At 45.8% G+C, this 15,557-nt stretch overlaps 1 protein-coding gene across 1 annotated transcript in view; it reads right to left on the bottom strand.

The window, feature by feature from the left end:
* Positions 1-8,074: 8,074 nt before the first annotated feature.
* Positions 8,075-15,557, bottom strand: part of polrmt (polymerase (RNA) mitochondrial (DNA directed)) — a 63,466-nt gene continuing 55,983 nt past the window's right edge. The window contains exons 19-21 of the mRNA XM_080012736.1: positions 12,119-12,210; positions 10,742-10,815; positions 8,075-8,314 (exon numbers count right to left, since the gene is read on the bottom strand). Coding sequence (XP_079868862.1) covers positions 8,265-8,314; positions 10,742-10,815; positions 12,119-12,210 — 216 coding nt within the window. The 3' untranslated portion in view covers positions 8,075-8,264. The remainder of the gene's footprint in view (positions 8,315-10,741; positions 10,816-12,118; positions 12,211-15,557) is intronic.

The raw sequence follows: 15,557 nt of genomic DNA on the forward strand, positions 1-15,557 counted from the left end.
GCTGTTCCCAACTGCAGCCATCACCAAACCCACGCTAAGAGGAACTGCTGACTTCGAGAGCATTGCATCGTAGTAACCTTGTGGAGCCACTGAGTGACGGACGCTGGGGAGATACAGGGAGAGTCCGGGATCCCGTCGCTGAATTCAAAGTGCCCTCAGCGGGGCTAATTGGCCCCCCCCAAAAAAAGGAGAAAAAGGCGCGTCACTTCAATAGTGCGCTGTCTGTCCTATACGTTGGGGACAGCGCTCGCTAAAAGCCTGACACCCCTGTCTGTAGCGGTGGAGATGGCATGCAATGTGCTCTGTTCTTTGATAAAGTGGCAAGGCGGCTGCATCACCTATATGGTATAGATGCGCATTATCCCTGGCTTTTCTGCTGTGTATTCTATACTATTCAAATGTCAAATAGAAATGATCTGTTAGCCGTTAAAAAACACTGAATGAAAAACATATAAAATATAAATGTCCGTCAGTCCAGTCTGAGTCCATCAGAACAGACAGAGGAGGAAATGTTACCTACCATTCTCCTACTGAAGATGGATCGAATGGATCAGCCTGATCCATGAGCCTGGTGAGGGTCAGGGGTTGAAGACAAATTATAATAAGGTGATACGATAATAAAATAAAAAATTGGTGAACATCTCTTGAAACTTGGGGAATGCAGAGGACCATCAAAGACGAGGCTCAAAGCTTTCTTTGCAATACCACTGTAGAGCTGACATATTGGAGGTAGAGGTAAAGTAGAGGGAGGCGATAATTGCCTGTTGAATAATGGTGATTTCACTGATCACAGGAACACTATACTAACACTGGGTAGGGCTTCCCTTTGCTCTCAAAACAGCCTCAGTTCTTCTTGGCTTGGATTCCTAAAGAGGAAACATTCCTTTTGAGATTCTGGTCCATGTTGACAGGATTGCTTCACGCAATTCCCGGTGATTTGTCAGCTGCACATTCATGCTGCGAACCTCCCGTTGTATCACACCCCAAAGGTGTTCTATTGAAGGTGTTCTTATTGAATTCTACGGCCACTGAAGAACATTGAACTCATTGTCATGTTCATGAGACCAGTTTGAGACAACTTTTGCTCTGTGACATGGTGCATAATCATGCTGGAAGGAGCCATTAGAAGATGGCTAAATTGTGGCCATGAGGCACATGGACAGCAACAATGTTCAGATAGGCTGTGGCATTCAAGCGATGGTTGATTGGAAATAACGTGCGTGCCAAGAAAAAATGAACATTACACCACTGCCACCAGCCTGGACTGTTGATGCAAGGCAGGTTGGGTCCATGGATTCATGCTGTTGCAGAATGCCAAATTCTGACCCAACCATCTGCCTGCCTCAGCAGAAATGGAGATTCATCAGACCAGGCTCCGTTTCTCCAGTCTTCAAATGTCCATTTTTGATGAGCCCTTCCCCGCTGCAGCCTCAGCTTTCTGTTCTTGGCTGACAGAAGTGGAACCTGACGTGGTCTTCTGCTGTTGTAGCCCATCCGCCTCAAGGTTCCACGTGCTGTGCATTCTGAGATGTTTTTCTTCTCCCCACAATTGTACAGAGTGGTTACCGGAGTTACCGTAGCCTTTCTATCAGCTCCAACCAGTCTGGCCATTCTCCGTTGATCTCTCTCACCAACAAGGGCGTCTCCGTCCGCAGAACTGCCGCTCGCTGGATGTTTTTGTTCTTCGCGCCATTTTGAGTAAACTCGAGAGACCGTGTGTGCGAGCAGTTTACAGAAATACTCAAACCCTCCCATCTGGCACCAGCAATCGGGCCACGGTCGAAAACACTGAGATCCAACCCCCACATTCTGATGGTTGATGTGAACATTAACTGAAGCTGCTGACCTGTATCTGCATCATTTCATGCGTTGCACTGCTGCCACAGGATTGGCTGATTAGATAATTGCATGAATATGTAGGTGTACAGCTGTTCCTAATTCGGTGGTCGGTGAGTGTATATATTTCATTTGGATATTGCACAACCTTATAAGGATAATAATACACAATATATTTGTTTTGAAACACAAAGCAACGCACAACGTTTTTGATAGGTGCTTTTGAAGCAGCATCTACACATTTTTTTTATCAAATTACCGCTCTTGTTTTGAATAAAAATAAAATAAAGTGAAGTAGTGCATGGTGTCTCATAACTGAAGATCAATGTTTGAGTGGCTTCCCTGCAACATCTCGTAAAACGATCACTTTCACAGTGCCTTTCTATGTAGTTACCCTCCCCCTTTTTTTTTTTTTATGTTGCACAGGAGACGCTCATTAAAATGGGTCTGAATCTCAGGTGGGAGCTCAGAACAAAAGCATAGAAAGCTCCTTTTTTCCTGCTAAAAGCCTGTTGTTCGGCCCCTGTAGGTCAGTCCAGAGCATCATTCCACTCTCGCAGCAGACACCCTTGGACTCTCCCCAGAGGAACCGAGACGGAGTGAGCTGCAGCCGAGCAAGAGCAATTTGCTGTAAGGACATCTTCAATATCCTGTTTATTCCTGTAACCAAAGTCAGCCCTAGTTTTTCCCCTCTGAAACACACACAAACACAATCTTAACGATAACACACACACACACACACACACACACACACACACACACACACACACACACACACACACACACACACACACACACACACACACACATATAGGTCCTGTGACCTACCTGTCGCCCCCCCCCCAAAAAAAAACACACACATGCACACATTTCCATATTCTGCCATTAAAAGTAATATTATAGCTCCACCACTTTAAAGCCACTGCTCAAGCTGCCGTTTTCCTCCTGTACTCGTGACTCAGCCATTGATCGGGGGCACTTACACCTCCACTATCCAGTAATCTGCCCATCCTTCCTTCCATCCACCTATCTATCCATCCAGCCATGACCCTTCTAAAAGCCTGACACTCTTGTCCGTAGCGGTGGAGATAGCATGCATTACGCTCTGTTCTTGGTTTGATGTTTTATGAAGTTGCAAGGCAGCTGCATCACCTATACTGTATAGATGCACATTATCCCTGGCTTTTATGCTGTGTATTCTATTCTATTCTATTCTATTCTATTCTATTCTATTCAAAAGTGAAATATAAATTACATGTTAGTCTGTTAAAAAACACTGAATGAAAAACATATAAAATATAAATATCCATCAGTCCAGTCTTAGTCCATCAGAACAGACAGAGCAGGAAATGTTCCCATTGTCCCATTGAAGAAGGATGGGATGGATCTGGCTGCCTGGTTCAGGGTCAGGGGTTGAAGATAAAATATTATAAGATAATTATAAGTACAGGAAACAGTACACGGGGTCCAGGGTAATCTGCCCTTTGTTAAAGTTCAATGGACGAGTGTGCTTTGGCTCTCTGTTCCTGTGTGTGTTGTGACTGTAGAAGTCCATTCATTCCGGCCTGTTCCAGTGTAATTCTATGATCGGGTGGTGTTTGCGGTTGTGGGTGGGTCTACTACGTCGCAACTAATGGGGTTTATCATTCTGAAGTACGGTTGCATGAGTATGGCTAAAATGATAATCAGGACTATTTAAGTCAATGTTGTGATATTGATTATTTATCATGATTAATAATCCATTTTGGGGAACACAATTATTTTATGGCACCTTTTAAATCAGCAGAAAACTGCCTTCACAATAATAATGTATTTTATAAACCTGAAAATAAATAAACTAAGGTAAGTGGTTGAACTGACATCAATTGTAGAGGTATATAATGAAACCCAAGGCTTAATTTGTGCTAGATCCTAGGTGCTAATCAAATAGGTGCCAATCAAATAGGTGCTAACCTCCCAGGTTAGCACCTATTTGATTGGATCCGGCACCTCCGCACAAGCTGCGGCGCTGTGAGTTCCACGTTTCTCCAAACAAAACAAATAGAAATAAGAAATCATGTGTTTTTAGATTATTGTTTTTTCGGGCTGACTCAGGATTTTGTCAGTCTAATCGGATTTGGCTGTTCAATGCGAATATTAGACCATTTGCCGGCGGGGGTGGGGGTCGGGCCTTCCTATAAGCAAGATAGGGGGCCGCCATCCAGAGGCGTGAAGCGGAGAGGGAGCGATGGGGGCGCATTTTGTGCACCTGTCTCCCTCTCCAACGGTACAGAGGATGCGTTCACTAGCGATGTGGTGCCCCAGAGCCTCGTGGTTTTATTTTTATGCCTCCTTACAGAACGAAACATGTGTGTATGGAACGAAACCCTGCATAATGGTGACACTTTCTCTGTGACCCTCTCACCAATCACTCCCTCTCCATGCGGTATGCACAGAAAATAATCTAAACGAGTGAGCAGACACACACACACACACACACACACACACACACACACACACACACACACACACACACACACACACACACACACACACACGTGTAGGTCCTGTGACCTACCTGTGTCCCAACCCCCCCCCCCCCCCCCCCCCCCCACACACACACACATACACACATTTCAATATTATGCCAATAAGTAGTATTATAGCTCCACCACTTTAAAGCCAATCACTGCTCAAGCCTCTGTTTTTCTCCTGTACTTGTGACTCAGCTATTGATCGGGGGCTCTTATTCCTTCACTATCCATTTATCCGCCCATCCTTCCTTCCATCCACCTATCTGACCCATGATTTGGAGGAACAGGGCTTGGCCGTGCTTGCGTCCGTGTCGCAAAGGATTCACACATATAATAAAAATAGATTTACGATTCCCCTAATTTTATTTTACAATTCCTCATTGAAATGTGATCACTGTGAATTTGTAAGCTTCTATCTGTTTTATCCTGTTATTGTAATAAACATACTGACAAAAAAAACCCACAACTGGTCGACTTGAAGAATCTCAGTCGACCAACTGGTTTCCGACCGATGATTCCACCGGTCAGCTTTCAGGGGCCGCCATATTGTTTTTTATTTATGTTTCCTAATTGAATGGGGGGGGGGGGGGGGGGGGGGGGGAAAGCCCCGTGCGTCCTGTTCTGCCTCATGCATGGCAGCTTAAGCCTCCCCTCCCTTCATGCGTTCCGTGGCTTTTTTTCTCCCCGCGACCCGCCGGCAACCTCTGTGTTCCAGCACCTCCTGATTTACAAATGAAGCGCCGACCCAACCATCTGCCTGCCTCAGCAGAAATGGAGCTTCATCAGACCAGGCTCCGTTTCTCCAGTCTTCAAATGTCCATTTTTGATGAGCCCTTGCCCACTGCAGCCTCAGCTTTCTGTGCCTGGCTGACAGAAGTGGAGGTGTTTTTCTGCTCCCCACAATTGTACAGACTGGTTATCTGAGTTACCGTAGCCTTTCTATCAGCTCCAACCAATCTGGCCATTCTCCGTTGACCTCTCCCATCAACAAGGTGTTTCCATCCACAGAACTGCCGCTGGCTGGATGTTTTTGCTGGTCGCACCTTTCTGAGTAAACTCTAGAGACTGTTGTTATGAAAAGCCCAGGAGATCAGCAGGTACAGAAATACTCACAATCGCCCGCCTGGCACCAGCAATCATGCCACGGTTGAAAACACTGAGATCACATTTGTTCTGTACTTGTCACTCGGCTATTGATGGGGGGCACTTATACCTTCACTATCCTTCTATCCTCCCATGCTTCCTTCCATCCACCTACCTATCTATCCATCCAGCCATGACCTTTCCTCTATGTTGAACTCAGATAGTGGAGCTCAGTACAGTGGAGCTGAGCTTTAGCGGCTAAGTTGTGAAAGGCAATGTCTTAGGTGCTTGAACTTGTGAAAGCAATTGATTTGTCCTTGAGCAGGGAGGAACATGGAAACCAATGCTTGGGGCACTGCATGCTTAAGGGGAGCCTTCGCTTACCTTGACTTTGGAACAAAATGGTGGACAGTGGGTCTTAACACAGTAGTTCTTAACATGGGGACATGTGGGGACCCGCAGGGGGTCCTTCAAAAGTTTCCTTCCATCTGCCAAACCCAGATTCGTCCGTCAGATACCAGATGGTGAAGCGTGATCCAGCGTTCCAGAGAATGCGTTTCCACTACTCCACGCCCAATGGCGGCGTGCTTCACACCAGGGATTCCCAACCATTTTATTATCACAGACTGGACTACCGCGCACAAATGTTCACAGACCGTTGGGGGTTTGTTTAGCGAAAGGGGGAAGCGAGAGGGGCGCTTCAGAATTTTTTTCGAAACTTTTGATTGCGACTCACGGCAGGGGCCAGAGATTTTATCAGGGTAGCTATGGCCCCCTCCCTGGCCACTCCTTGGCAGCACCCCGGCTCGCCTTCTCACAGCACGGTGGCAAATACCCCCCAGCCCGGCACTGTTCCGAGGTCCAGTGATTGGGAGCCTGGGCTTTACACCACTCCAGCCGACACTTGGCACTGTGCATGATGATCTTAGGCTTGTGTGCAGCCGCTTGGCCGTAGAAACCCAGACGACGAAGCTCATGATGAACAGTTCTTGTGCTGACGTTGCTTCCTGAGGCAGTTTGGAACTGGGTCATGAGTGTTTCAACGAAAACGGGTGCTTTCAAGGCGCAACACACGTCAGCACCTGGAGGTCCCATTCTGTGAGCTTGTGTGGTGTACCGCTTCGTGGTTGAGCTGTTGTTGCTCCTCGACGTTTTACACAATAACAGAACTTACGGTCGAGCAGGGCAGAAATTTGACGAACTGATTTGTTGGCAATTTGGCATACTATGACAGAGCCATAGGATAGCTCTTTGGTACAACTCATTCTGCTGCAGATGTTTTTTCTTAGGAGGTTGCATAGCGCTGGATTTCATGCACCTGTTAGTCATGAGTGTGGCTGGTATAGTCGAACCCATTAATTAGAGGAGGTGTTCACATACCTTTGGCTAGGAAGTGTATATCTGTGTTGTTAAAGGTTGAAATACATTTTCACATTAGTTATTCTGCCATCTTTAAATAATCAACTAATTAAGCAGAGTGCAGAGCATCAGACTTAATTTTCTTTCTTTACTCTGTTGTTTTGCTCAGCCTGCGTTTGCCTTCAAACATCATCAACACCTTTTGTTTGAAACTGCTGTAACATTACCAGGACTAATCAGATAGCAGCCCTGCTATTTTTACTGCTCGATGCAGGCACTGGCCCAGAAAAATAAAAAGATGGGAAGATGGATAAGCGAAGCCTTTAAACCCCTTGTGCTGCATCATTAAAAGAAAGGCCTTCATCTTTATGTCAAGATACACAATAGAATTGAAAAGTACAGATAACATTTAATAACACGCTGTCGTGCATTCATATCATTTGAAAAGAAAGTACAAATAAAAGCCACTAAGAATAGTGGCTCTCTTTCTTGAACAGTCCAAAATGAACTGGGCATCATTCTAAGAAAAGCATTTATTTTAGAACAATGAATAAGTGCTCAGTTACAGTACAATCATAAAACTGCCGGAGAGCCCCGAGCCCCCCGCCCCCGAAAACTGCATCAATTGATCTCCTCTCAGACAAGGGTTCGGACTTCTGGGGCAAATCTTGTCAGAGTTGAAATGTCAGCGTGCAGCCCCGCATCCAGCCACGGGATCGATAATTACTGAGGCATTAGTTGATCAGGGTCCCTGCAGGGAGCACAGGCTTTCCAGACGACTCTCTCTCTCTCACACACACAGACACTAGTCCCCCCAAAAAAACAAACACGTACACACACGCATAAATTAATCAGCAGTGATTCTCAACTGAACTCTATTGAAGTAGAAAGTTGAGTTTCTGTACTCTCATATTGCTGAGGAGGTATTGGGAGAGTGTGGCACACACACACACACACACACACACACACACACACACACACACACACACACACACACACACACACACACACACACACACACACACACACACACACACACACACACACACACACACAGAGTTGAGATGCATTGGAATATTTTTGATGGCTTATGCTCCAATCTCCTCATGATTCTCTCTCACTCACTCAGAAGTCTCAGGTCTTAGCGTCCAGTATAATTAGACAAGAAATGATTTTAAAAGCTGTGTTGGGGGGGGGGGGGTGTCATCTTGGACATTCCTCATCCCACCCCGCCAGCCGCCCACCCACCCGCCCACCCATCACTCACTCACTCAGTCACTCAATCAGGGTTATCGTATGTAAACCCCCCTCCAGCGACAAGGAGGCCCGGGCCCAGCAGGGGGTCCGAGTGCGGGCGAATCGATGTCCTGATGTGTGGGGGAGCCGAGGCCGGTCCTCGCAGCCTGCCCCCACCGGGCACCGTGGCCTCCGCTCAACTCTCTCCGTCTCCGTTCGCTCACCGTCAGCTTATTCTCAGCTGAAGAAGAAGGTGGATTCCTTCACTCGCTGCAGATCCAAGTCACCTGGAGGGAGAGGGAGGGAGGGAAGTGGAGAAGGAGGGAGGGAGGGAGAGGGCAGGTTGGGGTCAGCGCAGGCTTGGCCCACCTTGTTAACGACTGTATGACAGTACAGGAACAGACGATGCTTTAACGTTTACCAAAACGGAAGCACAATGACTAAAGTGAAATTAAGTTGACCGTAGAGGCGACTGTTGTCCTTTGATCAACACTTCAAACCTTCAAAGCCCTTTTACTTTGCTATCAGCTCTCTGTAGATTCTGACAGCTCAAACAACAACACCATCGAGAAAATATCTGACAGCCAAAGTACGATTTCAACGAAGAACTGGGAGGCAAAGCAAAAAAGCATTCTACACAAACCCAAACTATTAAGGATGCATTGGATGGTGACTAGACAAATTTGAGCCCCGAGCCCTAATGACAGAATGACTGGCCAGCTAAGTTAAACGCTGCTGGCACGCTCCACCAACCCCCAAATTAATCGGAGAAAATGTGCAGCAGCAACTCATTAGTGACAGCTAGACCACGAGCTCTGAGAGTGAAAAAGCAAAACACATGCATCGTGCTTTGAGAAAGACAGAGATCACTGTTACCGCCTCCATGAACTGGGTGATGAATACATATTATGTTTTAGTAGTCTTGTTATAAAATTAGGATATCCCAATATAATGGTTCAAATTTTTATAATAAAGTCTAAATTAGTGGTTCTCAACATGGGGTCCATGGACCTCCAGGACTCCTTCAAAAGGTTCCAGGTAGTCCCCAGAAAAATGATTAATAGTTGAACTTCACCATTATTTCCTTTGTTAGTCTGTTAGAAAACGTACAATATTGACTGTTTTGTTCATCGTTTCACTGGAGGTTTGGGCTAAATCATCTAGCAATAAAAAACTTTTCATATTGGGGTCCCAGGGACAAAATTTAATCAAATGGGGTCAGTGGTATAATGCAAATGAAAATGAAGGTTTGAAATGAAAAAGGTTGAGAATCAATGATCTAAATGATTGATGATGAGAACCCATCTGTCATGATATGAATGCAAAAGAAAAAGGGAGTTGTAGTCTAGTCATATTTCAAATGACCAAAGGGGTCAATGAAACGGGATTTTGAAAACATAAGCATGACATGTCAATGTTGAGAAAAACCTTCCATGTCAGTCCGGCTTTCCAAACCAGTGTGTGGTTTTCAGCGATCACTCTCACAGGAGCATCTCCACCCGAATGGGGTGGAGTAGAAGCAGTTGGAAAGCGAGAAGAAAAATAATTGGAAAGGACTTTTAACATTTAATTGGGTAGGACTTTGATTGAACGCAATACCAATTCACTGAAGTTAATGCCAAACAGAAGGCATCCCAACCTCTCTCTTACAAACACGCGCACACACGCACACGCACACACGCACACACACACGCACACACACACACACACACACACACACACACACACACACACACACACACACACACACACCTGTCTGGATTCAGCCCTATAAGCCGATTATCCAGAGGAGGGACGCAATTAACCGTAATCAATTTATGCAACTCGGGCTTCCCGTTTCACGCGGGCAATATCGCTACAGATGGCGTTATGGAGAGCAGTTATGAAACAACAAAGCCTCAGTCCGCCCGACTGGCGACAGAGAAACGCTGTCCATCCATCACTCCTCCCAAGGTGGCAGTTGATAACAACTAACAGACTGCAAACCGATGAAAAGGTAAAAAGATATCTATGTTGGGGTACCGAAGGACATTTGCTATAAAAATCCTTTTTCAAATAGGCACGAGAGGAGATAAGGTGAAAACGGCTTCTTTGTTGGACCCCGATTACCCAATTAGTACACCTCTCTTTAACTACAGTATAATAGCATGCGACAAGGGCAACATCTATTAGATAACATCAAGTCTAGGGCTGTCACAGTTGTGACATTTTAGTTGACGATGAAGTGTCATACAAATAATTGCAATTAACAATTTAATTGTCTATTTTGTCCATTTCATGCCACAAATCCTGATATAAGCTCATAAGTATAATAATACATGACTACCTATTGCAGAAGAGCTTGGCTATCTATTTATATTAAACTGAAGCCAACTGACGGAAAAGCACCTCATTCATTAATTAATCAAATAATTGTATTCATTTCAACATTTCCAACACTGGCTTAAAATTTCCATCCAAATATAAGGAAAGTTTACAGCAAGAAAACAGACAGACAGACTGATAGTACAGGCCTCTGGTCCAATTAAATAACACCTTCCGAGTCTAAACGCTGACTCTTTGTTATGGATACAGGAGACCTCTTCCATCCAATTAGAAAACAACAACAACAACAAAACAAATGCAGAACAGAGTTTGAAGAGCATTTTGCTTTGTTCTGGTTTCCCTCCCCAGGGCTGGTCTGGACCCGGGCAGAGGCTCAGCTCCACACTCACCTGTCTTGGGCACTTTGGCCAGCAACAGTATCAGCCTCCGGTACTCCAGGTACTTCTTGTTCTTCACCTCGACCCTGCAGCGAGGGAGGACAACGCAGCCATTAGTGTCCCCCAGGGGGAACTCAAAGGCACTTGCTGATAACCGTTTTGACACTGTCCCACAAACAACAAAATAAGAAATAAAGAAGAGAACTTTTATCAACTTGAACAGGAGAAAACAGGCTGTGAGAAACTTTAGCCTCTGAAATTTGGCCATAGTGCCCTCATTAGTGGTTCCTGTCTGCAAAAAAAGAAAAACAGATTAACTTCCTCACTAAGCAATTCTGTAACTGTTCAGACTCCACTTAGCTTCTTACTGGGCTTTACAAAGCAACACTCTATTAAATTAAATAGTGGATTGTCTCTTTGCAATAGGCCGAAAGCAGGTTGACCGTCAAGGAACCTTTTCAAGCCCCATGTGTCCTGGTCACCCGTGAGTAATGAGTTAGTGGGTGTGTCAGAGAGAAAGAGAGCGAGAGACAGAGAGAGAGAGACAGAGAGAGAGAAAGAGAGGGGTGCATTGGAGTAAGGAGTGTAGGGAAGACTTAGGTATCCAATTATCCCGTAGTGAGAAAGCAGACAAGACACACGGCAGTCGTAACCCAGCCTGAGGCCAGAGAGAGAGGATGAAAGAAAGACGGAGAGGAGAGGACGGAGAAGGAGAAAAAAAAAAAAAAAAAAAAGATTTTAAAGCCAATATAGCTTAACTTTTTTTTTTGGCTCAATTATAACTTTTTTTGTAACCCTGCAGCTCAGAATGTGGTGATAGCATAGACAGAGGGAACTTCTTGTGTTTACACTGTATTCGGATAAAGGGGAAAGGGGTTTGAGGTCGATTTTAAGTAACTCTTGCAGACATGATTGTAACTGTTCAAGTTAATAACACCCACGGCATGAAATAAAACACTCAAAACTCAAAAACAAATAAAACCAGAGTGCAGATAATTTGCAAGTTGTACAAGTTGATGTTCCTGAGAATCTAGAGTTGTTCGACACAAATCATGAATTTCAATATATTGTCAAATTAATTACAAAAAAAAAAAATATATATATATATATATATATATATATATATGTATATATATATTTAAAACTTATGTCAGCAAAGCATTTGAAGGGAAAAACACTCTTTCTGATTTTAATTGGATTCATTTATGGTTGTTACACAGAATGAAGAATCAAATAAATGTATCAAGATGATGCGAGTGTGAATATACAGTTGATGTATTTTTCTAATGAAGTCTATTTGTACTTATTTTTCTGCACAGGTGTGCATGTGTCATGACTGTGTGTGTGTGTGTGTGTGTGTGTGTGTGTGTGCAAAATGCAGGACTTAACGGGAGCCCACAGCAGTATTTCTGAAGCAGGAAGTTGGACAGTTGTTGAAGGATGGGCTGGCTGTGCAGAGCGACAAACTGCTCCCGACAGACCTGATGGGAGGAGAGAGAGAGAGAGAGAGGTTGCAAGAAAAGACAGCGGTACCTTGAGTCACTCTGCTGCGTGACGCTCCACTCCAGCTCCACATGAGCTTTTGAAGAGATGGAGGATAGACTGAGGCAGTGAGTGGTTAAAAAAAAACAAAAAAAAAAAAAAAAAAAAAACAACTTTGGGAGAAAGAGAGCGAGAAAGAGAGGGATCTAATTTTCCACCCACATTTCTACATTTCTATAGCCCCATATGTCACACCGAGGCCATGGGGCTTCTCCCGCCAAAAGCCTTCAAAAGCTCTGCGTCAGAACTGCGCTTTTACAAATATACATAAAAATATATCACAAATATATGTGGTGTGGGGGTGCTGTGGTTTAAGCAGCCACATCTGTCTTGGTTCTAGGTAATTGGGCCTGGCCACAGGATGGCTGTACACCTGTTGCTCCTCAGAGAAATCAACCAGCTACAGGTGAATCACCCACCCCCACACACGAGGAGAGCCTCGTCATGACATGTGTCCATCTGCTCCCGGCTTGTTACATCTTGCTACTCTCGACAATAAACTGCTGTGTTTGCAACATCTCTGCCTGTGTCTCTGTGCCGAAGGGCCCTGAAATCGCCACTCGGGTGGTGTATGGCAGGCAGAACTGCCACAGCGGCACCTGAACAGGGACTTTCCGGCACATGGAAGGGACACAGAAGGGCCGTCCAAAGACACACTGGAGCCACCAGCAGGTCAACGGGCGGCCATAGCACCAGCCCTCTCCTGACTGGCAGCAGCTGAAACCAGGATGTCCAGTAGAGGACCAGGGAAGAAGCAGCCGGGTAACCGGATGGGGCTAGCTGCTCCGCCCAGCAGCCACCACCAGGACCATCCAGCAGCAAGCAGCCAGGCCACCCCTCTAAGCAATCCCCTCAAATGCCAAGCTAGGCTACACCTCTACCAGCGAGCCCGAGGCCCACTCCAGAAGGGAGCAGGGGATAGTCTGTTTTGTCGCGCTGGGGGAGGGTCACCCATAGACTGTGCTGTTCTGGGGCACAGGTATCCTAGAGAGGGGACTGTTTTTGTTGGACACATATTTATTTAAGGTATGGGAAACCTGTTTCAGAGTCCAAACTTTTATTATGTTTAGGTTTGGTAACCCTACATAGTCCGGTCATATGTTTTGTTAAGGTAGGTATGGCAACCCTGAGTCCGATTCCGCTATTCGAGTTAGTGTTTTTTTTTTTTTTTTTGCTGCTTGGTTGGGGTGGTGGCGTAGGTTTTGACCAGGGATTCTTCCTGGCCTCAGTTTGGTGTGGGGGGCATGTGGCGTGGTTTAAGCAGGCACACCTGTCTTGAGTCTAGGAAATCGGGCCTGGAATCAGGATGCAACAGGCAACCAGCAACAGGTAAATCACCCATCACCACAGACACAGGGAGAGCATCTGTCATGACATGTGTCCATCTGCTCCCAGCTTGTTACATCGTGCCACTGTCTACAATAAACTGGTGTGTTTGCAACATCTCTGCTTGTGTCTCTGTGCCGTAGGGCCCTAAAAATACCACTCTGGTAGCGTGTGGCAGGCAGAACTGGCACAATATATTTGAAGGCCTTTAATTTACCAGTAGAAATAACACCAGTATATCAAAATGTAGAACAGCAAGACATTTTTATGTCATATCACATTTTCTCAGATTTTATGAAATGGTCCATGAAGATTCACATTAGGTTTGCGTTACACATTTTTGTACCAATATAGAAAACAATGTATAGAAAAATAAACAAATGATTATGTGGCAGTTTCACCTACCACATGCCACCTGAGTGGTGTTTTCAGGGACCAAACCTTTAGGTACTGCTCCATCCCCACACCACATACCCCCGACACCAAACTGAGGCCAGAGAGAAACCCTGGCCGAAGCCTAGCCCCCACCCCCACCAAGAAGAGAACAAATAGAAAAAAATGCCTGGACTCTGACACAGCGTTACCATAACTAAAAGGACAGACTCTGACACAGGGTTGGTAGACATCAAATAAATACAACTCTGGACTCTAAAACAGGGTTCCCATACTTCAGACCAACAAAACGGCAACAAAAAAACTGGTCCACTTCCCAGGGACCTAGTTCCCTGGAACAGCATGGTTCACCCGCGAGGACACACTCCCCTCCTCCCTTCCAGAGCATGGGGCCTTGGGCTGCAGTGCTGGCTGGTGGAGGCGTAGCTGGGCTTGGTTGTTGTGGGAGCCGCTTGGAGGGGTGGTCTGGCTTGCTGCATGGTCCCAGTGGGGGCTGCTGGCTGGAGCAGCTATCTGCCAGCGGTTACCAGTGGTGGTTGCTGCAGCTGCTTCTCATCGGTCCTCCACTTGACACTCTGGGTGCTAATCCTGCCAGTCGGGAGAGGGCTGCTGCTGTGTTCCTTCCCCGTGCTGGAAAGTCTCTATGACAGGCGCCAGCATGGCAGTTTCACCTACCACATGCCACCCGAGTGGCGTATTCAGGGACCTCCGGCACAGAGACACAGAAGACGGGGTTTCAGACACAGTTTATTGTAGAAAATGGGCTAGGTGGATTGAGCCCAGGAGCAGATTGACAGGTTTCATGACAAGGGCTACTCCTGAGTGTGTGTTGGGATGGGGGTTTTAACTGTTGCTCGTTAGACCAATCAATGAGCAACAGGTAAGCAGCCACACTGATCCTGGGCCCCAATTACCTAGACCCATGACAGGTGTGGTTGCTCAAACTTACCATCCCCACACCACATAGCCAATTACCTAGACCCAGGACAGGTGTGGCTGATCAAACCTACCATCCCCACACCACAAATTAAATTCTGACAGTAATCTTGAATCAGATCTCTCAGTGGGTCCCAGTGGGAATATTGACCGCTGTCTGAAGGAATTAATTTGTTTGTGGTAATATAATGGGCTGTCATATGCTACGGTGTAAACCAAGACATCTACTACGCTTCCACTGTGCTCAATTGGCTGTGTAATGAGGAAGTCAAATTCATACATATATGAGGAGGGACGCCATGAAGGAGAAGGGCCACATTGATGACAGTGCCTCCGAGATTGGTAGAGGAGATAAAGCTCAACTAGCTCCGCTTCGCAGCTGCTGTAAATCTATAGTAGCATAGTAATGAATATATACGTATTAAATTATTAGGGATACACAGATACAGCTACAGTACCAGTAGTGGGTTTCAGATCCAATAGTGTGGGCCCTCCGATACCTGAGCCCTCCTCCAGTACCTCCAATGTTATGTTGGTACACAGAGAGATGAGTTCTCAAGACAGAGTTCTTTAGGTACTGCTCAGCCGCAGCGTCAGCCTCAACAAAACTCATGGAACACACTGTTTCAAG

This window comes from Zeus faber, assembly GCF_960531495.2.
Source record: "Zeus faber genome assembly, chromosome: 1".
Taxonomy (NCBI): Eukaryota; Metazoa; Chordata; class Actinopteri; order Zeiformes; family Zeidae; genus Zeus; species Zeus faber.